Source organism: Entelurus aequoreus, linkage group LG10 (genome assembly GCF_033978785.1).
Source record: "Entelurus aequoreus isolate RoL-2023_Sb linkage group LG10, RoL_Eaeq_v1.1, whole genome shotgun sequence".
Lineage (NCBI taxonomy): Eukaryota > Metazoa > Chordata > Actinopteri > Syngnathiformes > Syngnathidae > Entelurus > Entelurus aequoreus.
The window spans coordinates 76,020,601-76,034,649 of record NC_084740.1 but is presented as its reverse complement, the minus strand read 5'-3'; the positions used below and the strand labels follow the sequence as shown (position 1 = coordinate 76,034,649).

The window sequence follows — 14,049 nt, the reverse complement described above, 5'->3', positions numbered from 1 at the left end:
TACGTCATCCTCAGAGGCGTTTCGAACCGGAAGTTTAGCGGCAAATTTAAAATGTCACTTTATAAGTTAACCCGGCCGTATTGGCATGTGTTGCAATGTTAAGATTTCATCATTGATATATAAACTATCAGACTGCGTGGTCGCTAGTAGTGGCTTTCAGTAGGCCTTTAAAGGTTAGTATTATTAGTGGACCAGCAGCACGCACAATCATGTGTGCTTACGGACTGTATCCTTTGCAGACTGTATTGATATATATTGATATATAATGTAGGAAGCAGAATATTAATAACAGAAAGAAACAACCCTTTTGTGTGAATGAGTGTAAATGGGGGAGGGAGGTTTTTTGAGTTGGTGCACTAATTGTAAGTGTATCTTGTGTTTTTTTTATGTGGATTTAATAAAAAAAACTTTAAAAAAACCAAAAAAAAACGATAGTGATAATAAAAAAAACGATACCGATAATTTCCGATATTACATTTTAACGCATTTATCGTCCGATAATATCGGCAGACTTATATTATCGGACATCTCTAACGATAATGATAACCACCGCCTTGCTACATAGAAGCAAATAGACTCAAAATAATCCACGCATGCACACGTGAAATGTAGGCCAGTCACTTTATTCGGGCGGCCGCTCCTCCCGCCGGTTATTGATAAATCTCGTCTTGCATGAGTAGGAACAAAAATGAAAGAGGCTTCTACCGCCAGTTGTTAACGATAATCACCGCTTCTGCGTGATAGACACAAATAGAATGACTGGAAATAATCTACAAAGTCAGGAAATGGGCAGCATCACGTCGCCAGCATATGTTTGACCACATAAATTGCATAAAGTTGGCAGTTATCAGTCCGAGCACGCTTGGCGGCAATTTGGGGGGGGGTGTGTTCCAGAGGTGGCAACATCTGGAGTTCATAGCTCGCACCACAGAAAGAAGTACACAAGTGTACAAATATTTATAACTTTATTGATAGTTTACTTGTACAAGATGTACATTCATGTTTTGTGACTCCAAAAAGGGGCGGGGCAAAACAAAGCGTTACGATGGTTGATGTTTAAGCATGCTTGAAATGAGAAGCGTGGCTACAACAAACTCCACGGAACTTCGGTAAAAATGCAAACCATCCCTGAAACATTTGTAAACTTGGACACGCTACATTTCTCTTCTTTGTTTTTGTTTCCTTCCTTCCTTTCCCACTTTAGGAAACAAAACAAAACTTCAAAAACATACAAAACAATGTAAAAAAAAAAAAAGAAAAAAAAACTTTCATACTTCATAAACTTTCAGACAAAATAGTAATAAATAAAACACGCATATGTTTAATTTAAAAATGGAGACACGGTAATAATGAGGGTGAGTAACAGGAAGTGGGCGGAGCTTGTGGGCCTCCCAGAGGGACGAGGACAACAACACAGCAGTTTGGGGGTAAAACAAAGGTGTGGATGATGGGGGTGAGAAAAGAGAGATGAGTGTCACACACAACATGCAGGTAAAGCTAATCGCTGGCTTAGTTGGGATGAACGACTCTTTGAATATTCTCTTCAGAAAGCTGCAATACTTCCTGTACAACAGGGGTGTCCCACTGAAGTATGACATGGGAGCTAGCGTCCACTGCAGTGGACATTTATTGTTTGCTCTATTTTGCCAAACTTACACATTTTGGGGGGTAAATAGTGAAGTGAATTATATTTATATAGCGCTTTTTCTCAAGTGACTCAAAGCGCTTTACATAGTTCCATTTAAAGCAGTGTGGGTGGCACTGGGAGCAGGTGGGTAAAGTGTCTTGCCCAAGGACACAACGGCAGTGACTAGGATGGCAGAAGCGGGGATCGAACCTGGGACCCTCAAGTTGCTGGCACGGCCGCTCTACCAACCGAGCTATACTGTCCAAATAGCCCTCTTGTTCATGTCTATAAATGTCCATTGTAGTGGACATTTGTTTTGGGTCTACTTCTATTAACAGTGTTTTAGAATTAAGGGGGGGGGGGGGGTGTCTTGCTATGAAAACACAAACGTCCACTGCAGTGGACATTTGTTTTGTTGTCTTTTGTCAAAGTTACACATTTTGGGGGGTAAATAGCCCTCTTATTTATGTCTATAAATGTCCATTGTAGTGGACATTTGTTTTGGGTCTATTTCTTTTAACAGTGTTTTAGAATTCAGGAGGGGGGGGGGGGGTGGTCTTGCTATGCAAAACACAAACGTCCACTGCAGTAGACATTTGTTTTGGTGTATTTTGTCAAAATGACACATTTTGGGGGGGGGGGGTAAGTAGCCCTCTTATTCATGTCTATAAATGTCCGTTGTAGTGGACATTTGTTTTGGTGTATTTTGTCAAAGTTACACATTTTGGGGGGTAAATAGCCCTCTTATTCATGTCTATAAATGTCCATTGCAGTGGACATTTGTTTTGGTCTATTTTGTCAAACGTACACAGTTTGGGAGAAAACTAACCCCGTTATTCATGTCCACAAATGTCCATTGCAGTGGACATTTGTCTATTTTTTTTTGTCAGCGTTTTGCATTTCGGGGGGAAAAATAGCCTTGTTGTGCATAATCCAAAAGTCCACTGCAGTGGACATTTGTTTTTGGTCTGTTTTGTCAAAGTTACACATTTTGGGGGGACAACTAACCCTGTTATAAATGTCCATTGTAGTGGACATTTGTTTTGGGTCTATTTCTTTTTACAGTGTTTTAGAATTCAGGAGGGGGGGTCTTGCTATGAAAACACAAACGTCCACTGCAGTAGACATTTGTTTTGGTGTATTTTGTCAAAGTTACACATTTTGGGGGGTAAATAGCCCTCTTATTCATGTCTATAAATGTCCATTGCAGTGGACATTTGTTTTGGTCTATTTTGTCAAACGTACACAGTTTGGGAGAAAACTAACCCCGTTATTCATGTCCACAAATGTCCATTGCAGTGGACATTTGTATATATATTTTTTTTCAGCGTTTTATATTTAGGGGGGAAAAAATAGCCTTGTTGTGCAAAATCCAAAAGACCACTGCAGTGGACATTTGTTTTTGGTCTGTTTTGTCTAAATTACACATTTTGGGCGGACAACTTACCCTGTTATAAATGTCCATTGCAGTGGACATTTGTTTTGGGTCTATTTCTTTTAACAGTGTTTTAGAATTCAGGGGGGGGGGGTGGTCTTGCTATGCAAAACACAAACGTCCACTGCAGTGGACATTTGTTTTGGTCTGTTTTGGGGGGTAAGTAGCCCTGTTATTTATGTCTAGAAATGTCCATTGCAGTGGACATTTGTTTTGGGGTTTCTTTCTAACAGAGTTTTAGAATTCTGGGGTGAAATAGTCTTGCTATGCAAAACACGAACGTCCACTGCAGTGGACATTTGATTTTGGTCTATTTTGGGAGAAAACTAACCCTGTTATTCATGTCTATAAATGTCCATTGCAGTGGACATTTGTTTTGGTGTCTTTTGTCAACGTTACACATTTGGGGGGTAAATAGCCCTCTTATTCATGTCTATAAATGTCCGTTGTAGTGGACATTTGTTTTGGGTCTATTTCTTTTAACAGTGTTTTGGAATTCAAGGGGGAAAATAGTCTTGCTATGCAAAACACAAATGTCCACTACAGTGGACATTTGATTTTGGTCTATTTTGGGAGAAAATTAACCCTGTTATTCATGTCTATAAATGTCCATTGCAGTGGACATTTGTTTTGGTCTGTTTTGGGAGAAAACTAACACTGTTATTCATGTCTATAAATGTCCATTGCAGTGGACATTTGTTTTTGGTCTATTTCTTTTGACAAACCTTCACATTTCGGGGGAAAAAATTTGGCCTTTTATGCAAAACCCAGACGTCCACTGCAGTGGACATTTGTTTCCGGCTTATTTATTTTGTCAGAGTTGCACATTTTGGGGGAAAAAAGCCTTGTTATGCAAAACCTAGACGTCCACTGCAGTGGACATTTGTTTCCGGCTTATTTATTTTGTCAGAGTTGCACATTTTGGGGGAAAAAAGCCCTGTTATGCAAAACCTAGACGTCCACTGCAGTGGACTTTTGTTTCCGGCCTATTTCTTTTGTCAGAGTTGCACATTTGGCGGGAAAAATTACCCTAGTATGCAAAACCCAGACGTCCACTGTAGTGGACATTTGTTTCCGGCTTATTTCTTTTGTCAGAGTTGCACATTTTGGGGAAAAAAGCCCTGTTATGCAAAACCCAGACGTCCACTGCAGTGGACATTTGTTTCCGGCCTATTTTTTTTAATCAGAGTTGCACATTTGGCGGGAAAAATTACCCTATTATGCAAAACCTAGACGTCCACTGCAGTGGACATTTGTTTCCGGCCTATTTTTTTTAATCAGAGTTGCACATTTGGCGGGAAAAATTACCCTAGTATGCAAAACCCAGACGTCCACTGTAGTGGACATTTGTTTCCGGCTTATTTCTTTTGTCAGAGTTGCACATTTTGGGGAAAAAAGCCCTGTTGTGCAAAACCTAGACGTCTACTGCAGTGGACATTTGTTTCTGGCTTATTTATTTTGTCAGAGTTGCACATTTGGCGGGAAAAATAACCCTGTTATGCAAAACCCAGACGTCCACCGCAGTGGACGGCAGCTCTCTAAGCTACGGGAACAAAACATGGCATGTTCTAAGTGACGTAGCAAATTAGTGCAAGCTAGTAATATGAACTCAGTGCATCTTCAGAAGATCTGCCCATAGCAAACACGTCACACTTTGGACACCCCTGAAACACGGCACCCTGTTTGTTTGTCCGGAATCCAACAAAATATACACGGCGTCAAAGAAAAGCGGAACAAAATGAAGTTAACTTCTCTTCTTTTTTTGCCTGACTATTTACAGTATTGCACTTAAACTGCACACTTTGCATTTCAGTTGGACTGACGTCTTCATGGTTCTTTTCCCAAATACTGAAACAAAATCGGTTATACCCTTTATCCTTTTTTTTTCTTCTTCTTCTTTTTTTGGCTGATATCAAATGTCCCTCCGCTTTATTATTAGTACCTTTTTAAAAAAAAAAAAAAAAAAATGTACTAATAAAGTAGCATCTTGCTTCTTGTAAACACCCTGAAGTGCAAAGGCTGTCTTCACTTCTTTAGCCAACGGAAAAGGGAGAAGGTCTGAGAAGGGGGTGTGGGGGGTGGTGTGACGGGGGGGGGGGTCGTCATGGAGGTTGTCGCTTCCGTCCCGCCAAAGTCCTCGGGAGGAGACGAGCTGGAGGGCCTCCGTGCACGCTTGCAAACAAACATGGCCGCTTCTTGAAGTTTGTTACAGCCAACAGTGAGGCAACGAGGGGTGGGCGTCAAAGGCGTGTCCCCCCCCCCCTCCTCCCCTCCTCCCGTCCCCCCTAACCCCCGTGGCGGGCCCTCAGACGGACATCCACATGTGTTTGTACGGTCCCCGGGTCTGTGTGATCTGTGCCTGGAGTGGACTGAGCCACTGGCCCCGCAGAAGTCCTGCCTGTTGGGGCGAAAAGTAGAAGGTGACTTCATTGGTATTTCATTAGCGCTCCGCTGGAAAAGTGGTTTGTTTTGGCAGCTGCTCTTTTTGTGACAATTTAACCTCCCCTGACCCCCTTTTTTTTTTTTTTTTTTTAAAATGTCTTCCTCCAAAAAACATACGCCCCCCTTCTCTCTGTGCTCGTCTCAGTGTTTAGTTTTAGCTGTGAGGGTCACAGGCTTGTGTGAGAGGCCATTATCGGGCGAGGAGGGTGGTGGTGGTGGTGGAGGTGGTAGGGTGGGGTGTTGGGCGCCCCCCGGCTCGGGGGTCAGAGTCCCAGAGCCTCGGCGTGTTTCCTTGCCTTGAGTCGCAGGTCGGCGATGCTGGAGTTCTTGCTGTTGCTCTTGGCCGCCGCCGCCACCGCCGCCGCCGCCGAGGCCGAGTCGGCCAGCGAGGCGATTGGTAGTCCGAAGGGAGGGGGCGGGAACATCAGGTAGGGGGCGTGGGCGGCCAGGTGCGGGTGCAGGTGCGGGTGGGAGTGGGCGACGCCGTCCAGCTGGAGCTGCGCTTGGACCTGGAGGGACAAAAACAAAAAAAAAAGCGAGTTTTAGCCGAGTGTTGCTTTTTGTGCCTTTCACACAGAACACCAGCAGAATTACGAACACAATAGTTTTTGTGCCTTTCACACAGAACACCAGCAGAATTATGAACACAATCGTTTTTTTGTGCCTTTCACACAGAACACCAGCAGAATTATGAACACAATAGTTTTTGTGCATTTCACACAGAACACCAGCAGAATATGAACAATTGTTTTTTTGTGCCTTTCACACAGAACACCAGCAGAATTATGAACACAATCGTTTTTTGTGCCTTTCACACAGAACCCTTGCAGAATTATGAACACAATCGTTTTTGTGCCTTTCACACAGAACACCTGCAGAATTATGAACACAATAGTTTTTGTGCATTTCACACAGAACACCTGCAAAATTATGAACACAATAGTTTTTGTGCATTTCACACAGAACACCAGCAGAATTATAAACACAATTGTTTTTGTGCCTTTCACACAGAACACCAGCAGAATTATGAACACAAGCGTTTTTGTGCCTTTCACACAGAACACCAGCAGAATTATGAACACAATAGTTTTTGTGCATTTCACACAGAACACCAGCAGAATTATGAACACAATCGTTTTTGTGTGCCTTTCACACAGAACACCAGCAGAATTATGAATACAATAGTTTTTGTGACTTTCACACAGAACACCAGCAGAATTATGAACACAATCGTTTTTTTGTGCCTTTCACACAGAACACCAGCAGAATTATGAACACAGTAGTTTTTTTGTGCCATTAACACAGAACACCAGCAGAATTATGAACACAATAGTTTTTGTGCATTTCACACAGAACACCAGCAGAATTATGAACACAATTGTTTTTGTGCCTTTCACACAGAACACCAGCAGAATTATGAACACAATAGTTTTTGTGCCTTTCGCAAAAAACACCAGCAGAATTATGAACACAATACTTTTTGTGCCTTTCACACAGAACACCAGCAGAATTATGAACACAATCGTTTTTTTGTGCCTTTCACACGAAACACCAGCAGAATTATGAATACAATAGTTTTTGTGCCTTTCACACAGAACACCAGCAGAATTATGAACACAATCGAAAATTCTGACTTTTACAGTAAGTTACAAAGTCGGAAAATTGCCAGCTCGTCTTTATTATCCCACTTTAGATGATAAAAAAAATCATTGCTTACAGAAAGTTAGCAAAGTGCTACTATCCCCTTAGCTGGAAAATTTGGGGGTCAACTTCAATATCCTCCCCTCAAGATAGAACATCTTTGGGGAAAAAAAGGCCGGGAAAATTTGGTAAAGGCTAGAAAATTCTGACTTTTACAGTAAGTTACAAAGTGGGAAAATTGCCAGCTCGTCTTTAGTATCCCACCTTAAATGGTGAAAAATCATTGCTTACAGGAAGTTAATAACAATATAATAGCCAGTTTTTGCCAGCATTGTGAAAGGGAAAGGCCGAGAATTGACATCTCAACTTTGTCACCCTAAACTACTTTTATTAGCTGTGTGAAAGGGAAAGCTACTAACCCCGAAGACAGAAAATTTTTGGCTCAACTTAGTCCCAACATTATGTTGTTTGTACAGAACAGCAACTTGCAAAAAAGGCATGAAGTCTTCTGAAAAGGGCTACAATACCCCCCAAAGCCAGAATATTGCCAGGTCAGGTTTATTATCCCTACTTAAAAGATGAAAAATCTTGACTTACAAGAAGTTAGAAACGCTGGAAAATTTGGTAGTCAACTTTATTTTCCGCCCTAAAAGATGGAACAACCTGACTTTTAAAGCCAGAAAATTGCCAGGTCAAGTTTATCATCCCCACTTAAATGATGAAAAATCCTGACTTACAAGAAGTTAGAAATGCTGGATAATTTGACAGTCATTTTTATTTTCCCCCCTAAAAGATTAAACAACCTGACTTTTAAAGCCAGAACATTGCCAGGTCAGGTTTATTACGCGCCCCCTAAAAGTTGCAAAATCCCAACTTTTAAAGCCAGAAAATTTCCAGGTCAGGTTTATTATCCCTCCTTCAATGATGAAAAATCCTGACATACAAGAAGTTAGAAACGCTGGAACATTTGGTAGTCAACTTTATTTTCCGCCCTAAAAGATGGAACAACCTGACTTTTAAAGCCAGAAAATTGCCAGGTCAGGTTTATTATCCCCACTTAAATGATGAAAAATCCTGACTTACAAGAAGTTAGAAACGCTGGAAAATTTGGTAGTCAACTTTATTGTCCGCCCTAAAAGATGGAACAACCTGACTTTTAAAGCCAGAAAATTGCCAGATCAGGTTTATTATCCCTACTTAAATGATGAAAAATCCTGATTTACAAGAAGTTAGAAACGCTGGATAATTTGACAGTCATTTTTATTTTCCCCCTAAAAGATTAAACAACCTGACTTTTAAAGCCAGAACATTGCCAGGTCAGGTTTATTACGCGACCCCTAAAAGTTGCAAAATCCCAACTTTTAAAGCCAGAATATTGCCAGGTCAGGTTTATTATCCCCACTTAAATGATGAAAAATCCTGACATGCAAGAAGTTAGAAACGCTGGAAAATTTGGCAGTCAACTTTATTGTCCGCCCTAAAAGATGGAACAACCTGACTTTTAAAGCCAGAAAATTGCCAGGTCAGGTTTATTATCCCTACTTAAATGATGAAAAATCCTGACTTACAAAAGTCAGGATTTTTGTCAGGACAATACAGTTTACTGCAAAAAATGTTCAGCTTCTGGGGGGAGTAGCAATTTTCTAACTTCCTGTAAGCAAGGATTTTTCACCATTTAAGATGGGATACTAAAGACGAGACTTTGTAACTTACTGTAAAAGTCCGAATTTTCTAGCCTTTACCAAATTTTCCCGGGCTTTTTTTCCCCAAAGATGTTCTATCTTGAGGGGAGGATAATGAAGTTGACCCCCACATTTTCCAGCTAAGGGGATAGTAGCACTTTGCTAACTTTCTGTAAGCAATGATTTTTTATCATTTAAGGTGGGATAATAAAGTTGAGCTGACAATTTTCCGGCTAAGGGTGAAGTAGTCTTTTTCTAACTTCCTGTAAAAGTCGGGATTTTTCACCTTTTCTGGGCGATAAAAAATCTGACCCGTCGATTTTCCAGTTTTTGGGATGTCCCTTTTTAACTGTCTGTAAAAGTTAGGATTTCCAACTTTTAGAAGGGGACAATAAAGTTGACTGCAAAATGTTCTGGCTTCTGGTGGTAGTAGCACTTTGCTAACTTCCTGTAAGTCAGGAGTTTTCATCATTAAGGTGGAATAATAAAGTTGACCTGACCATTTTCCAATTTTTTTATAACTTGTAAAAGTCAGAATTTTCCCAACCTTTAAGGGGAGATGATAAAATGATGGCCATGTTGTAGCTGTCTGTAAAAGTCAGACTTTTCCATCTTCTAGGGGGACAATAAAGTTGACTACCAAATTTTCCAGCTTTTGAGGTAGTAACAATGTTTTAACTTCCTGTAAGTCACAATTTTTCATCATTTAAGGTGGGATAATAAGGTTGACCCGGCAATTTTCTGGCTTTGGGGATAGAAGCCTTTTTTAACTGTCTGTAAAAGTCAGGATTTTCCATATTTTAGGGGTTGCCAAATTTTCCGGCTTTTGAGGTAGTACAATTTTTTCAACTTCTTGTAAGTCCAAATTTTTTTATCATTTAAGTTGGGATAATAAAGTTGAGCTGACAATTTTCCGGCTAAGGGTGAAGTAATCTTTTTCTAACTTCCTGTAAAAGTCGGGACTTTTCACCTTTTCTGGGTGATAAAAAATCTGACCCGTCGATTTTCCAGTTTTTGGGACGTCCCTTTTTAACTTTCTGTAAAAGTTAGACTCTTACAACCGTTAGGAAAAGATAATAAAGCTGAATTTTCCGGTTTTGGGGATAGTCGCCCTTTTTTACCGTCTGTAAAAATCAGGATTTTTGTCAGGACAATACAGTTTACTGCAAAAAATATTCAGTCTCTGGGGGGAGTAGCAATTTTCTAACTTCCTGTAAGCAATGATTTTTCATCATTTAAGGTGGGATAATAAAGACGAGACTTTGTAACTTACTGTAAAAATGAGAATTTTCTAGCCTTTACCAAATTTTCCCGGGCTTTTTTTCCCCAAAGATGTTCTATCTTGAGGGGAGGATAATGAAGTTGACCCCCAAATGTTCCAGCTAAGGGGATAGTAGCACTTTGCTAACTTTCTGTAATCAATGATTTTTTATCATTTAAGGTGGGATAATAAAGTTGAGCTGACAATTTTCCGGCTAAGGGTGAAGTAATCTTTTTCTCACTTCCTGTAAAAGTCGGGACTTTTCACCTTTTCTGGGCGATAAAAAATCTGACCCGTCGATTTTCCAGTTTTTGGGATGTCCCTTTCTAACTGTCTGTAAAAATTAGACTCTTACAACCATTAGGAAAAGATAATAAAGGTGAATTTTCCAGTTTTTGTGGATAGTCGCCCTTTTTTACCGTTTGTAAAAGTCAGGATTTTTGTCAAGACAATACAGTTTACTGCAAAAAACTTCTTTCAACTTTCTTTCTTTCAACTTCTTGTAAGTCCAAATTTTTTTACATTTAAGGTGGGATAATAAAGTTGAGCTGACAATTTTCCGGCTAAGGGTGAAGTAGTCTTTTTCTAACTTCCTGTAAAAGTCAGGACTTTTCACCTTTTCTGGGCGATAAAAAATCTGACCCGTCGATTTTCCAGTTTTTGGGATGTCCCTTTTTAACGTTCTGTAAAAGTTAGGCTCTTACAACCGTTAGGAAAAGATAATAAAACTGAATTTTCCAGTTTTGGAGATAGTCGCCCTTTTTTACCGTCTGTAAAAGTCAGGATTTTTGTCAGGACAATACAGTTTACTGCAAGAAATGTTCAGCTTCTGGGGGGAGTAGCAATTTTCTAACTTCCTGTAAGCAATGATTTTTCACCATTTAAGGTGGGATACTAAAGACGAGACTTTGTAACTTACTGTAAAAGTCCGAATTTTCTAGCAAGGAAGTTAGAAAATTGCTACTCCCCCCAGAAGCTGAACATTTTTTCCTGACTTTTACAGACGGTAAAAAAGGGCGACTATCCCCAAAACTGGTAAATTCAGCTTTGTTATCTTTTCCTAACGGTTGTAAGAGTGTAACTTTTACAGGAGTTAAAAAAGGGCTACTACCCCTAAAGCCGGAAAATTGCCGGCTCAGCTTTTGATCCCCACTAAAAGGCGTACAGTCCCGATTAGAAAGGGACTTTGATTGTGACGCCATTAAATGTTACCTCCCCCAAGCTGCAAAGTCTCACCCTCAATGTCGTGTTGCCCAATCCAAGTCTTCTCAGGCAACACTTTTGTTCAATTCAGTCGGAGGCGCTTATGCCCTTTTGGAACCTTGTTATCCTGACCATGTATTCCATTGCATACATAAACCATTTTGCACCGAAAAGATCCGCTGGTATTTGGAGTTATAAATATTTATCCAGACATATTCCTGAGTCAAACGCGGCGGCGAAAGAAAGCGAGAGAGAAGCCGTATCAATTTTCACATTCTGGCCAATTATTTTTGTAAAAAGCGGGAGGTGAAAATTAAGCGTGCGCTGACTTCAGAGGAGCAGAAAGAAGACGAGCCGAGCCGCTTGCCATTCCTCATGTGGCTCAAAAAGCATGAACAAGCGAGGAAGTATTTGCTGCTCGGCTTTTCCAGGCCAAATACCAGCAAAGAAAACTTCACTACATGCCTTTTTCTGTGTGTGTGTGTGTGTGTGTGTGTGTGTGTGTGTGTGTGTGTGTGTGTGTGTGTGTGTGTGTGTGTGTGTGTGTGTGTGTGTGTGCGTGCATGTGTGTGTGTGTGTGTGCGTGTGTGTGTGCATGTGCGTGTGTGTGTGTGTGCGAAAAGATGCAAATGAAAGTGAAGTTGGACGATGTTCTGAGTTAGTGTTGCCTAGCGACACAAGGCCAAACAAACGTGATGACAGCCGTAATATGAAAACTATGAAATGACATGTTTGTAGAGATGTCCATGTTTGTAGAGATAAATGCGTTAAAATGTAATATCGGAAATTATCGGTATCGTTTTTTTTATTATCAGTATCTTTTTTTTTTTTTTTTTTTATTAAATCAACATAAAAAACACAAGATACACTTACAATTAGTGCACCAAGCCAAAAAACCTCCCTCCCCCATTCACACTCATTCACACAAAAGGGTTGTTTCTTTCTGTTATTAATATTCTGGTTCCTACATTATATATCAATATATATCAATACAGTCTGCAAGGGATACAGTCCGTAAGCACACATGATTGTGCGTGCTGCTGCTCCACTAATAGTACTAACCTTTAACAGTAGGGATGTCCGATAATGGCTTTTTGCCGATATCCGATATGCCGATATTGTCCAACTCTTTAATTACCGATACCGATATCAACCGATATATACAGTCATGGAATTAACACATTATTATGCCTAATTTGGACAACCAGGTGTGGTGAAGATAAGGTACTTTTTAAAAAAATAAATCAAATAAAAATAAGATAAATAAATTTAAAAAAAATTCTTAAATAAAAAAGAAAGTAAAACAATATAAAAATAGTTACATTAATTAATTAATGAAAATTTGTAAAATTAAGTGTTAAAGGTTAGTACTATTAGTGGAGCAGCAGCACGCACAATCATGTGTGCTTACGGACTGTATCCCTTGCAGACTGTATTGATATATATTGATATATAATGTAGGAAGCAGAATATTAATAACAGAAAGAAACAACCCTTTTGTGTGAATGAGTGTAAATGGGGGAGGGAGGTTTTTTGGCTTGGTGCACTAATTGTAAGTGTATCTTGTGTTTTTTATGTGGATTTAATAAAAAAAAAATTTAAAAAAACAAAAAAAATAAAAACGATACTGATAAAAAAAACGATACCGATAATTTCCGATATTACATTTTAACGCACATCTCTATTCATTAATTACTAGTTTCTATGTAACTGTTTTTATATTGTTTTACTTTCTTTTTTATTCAAGAAAATGTTTTTAATTTATTTATCTTATTTTATTTGATTCATTTTTTAAAAAAGTACCTTATCTTCACCATACCTGGTTGTCCAAATTAGGCATAATAATGTGGCTGACTTTTCAGAGGCGGTGTAGTACGGAATATGATCCATTAGTATCGCGGTACTATACTAATAGTGGTATACCGTACAACCCTATCACAAATACATATCCCCCCCCAAAAAAATCAATCTTCAAACGTTGCATTGTGCTGATAGCAGTGAGGCTAACCATAGAACGTCAAATGATCACAACATGGCGACATAACACGTTCTGTCCTGGCTGCTCAGTACAACACGGTTATAAGTTGCATTATTCCAGGAAGAAAAATGACCCAAAAGCGGCTAAGACTATTCCTCAAAAGTCACGCAAAAACATGCATTGTTTTGCAGTCACTCACCTTCGTACAACAGAAAAAAGTGTGATGATAACCATAGAAAACTTAACATGTGACCTTAAACTGACCAAAAATATATATATATATTCCTCAGAAGTCACACAAAAACATGCAAGATGACTTGTTTCACTTTTCCCTCTGGAGTCCTGCTTGTGACAGAAGTGAAGCAGTGATAGGTGATGATAACCATAGAACCACAAGCCATCACCACAGGAAAAATACATGTTCTGTCCTGGCTGCTCAGTACAACATGAGTTATTGTGAAACCACCGGAAAATGTGTTGAAACTATTCATCAAAAACATGGACGTCCAAATCTTTATTTATTGAGGGTTTCGTGTGTGTGTGTTTGTGGTTGTGTGTGTGTGTGTGTGTGTGCGTGCGTGTGTGTGTGTGTGAGGCCATCATAGTAAAACAACTGAAGTGTGATGATAACCATAGAAAACAGAACATACTGCAAAAAAAATATTTTGAAAAAACGTCGGATCATATTTTGCTTTTATATATATATATATATATATATATATATATATATATATATATATATATATATATATATATATATATATATATATATATATATAT

The 14,049-nt window shown here is 39.3% G+C and overlaps 1 protein-coding gene across 1 annotated transcript in view; it reads right to left on the bottom strand.

Annotated features, from left to right (window-relative positions):
* Positions 1-1,026: 1,026 nt before the first annotated feature.
* Positions 1,027-14,049, bottom strand: part of shox (shox homeobox) — a 35,615-nt gene continuing 22,592 nt past the window's right edge. The window contains 2 exon segments of the mRNA XM_062061715.1: positions 1,027-5,460; positions 5,801-6,013. Coding sequence (XP_061917699.1) covers positions 5,368-5,460; positions 5,801-6,013 — 306 coding nt within the window. The 3' untranslated portion in view covers positions 1,027-5,367.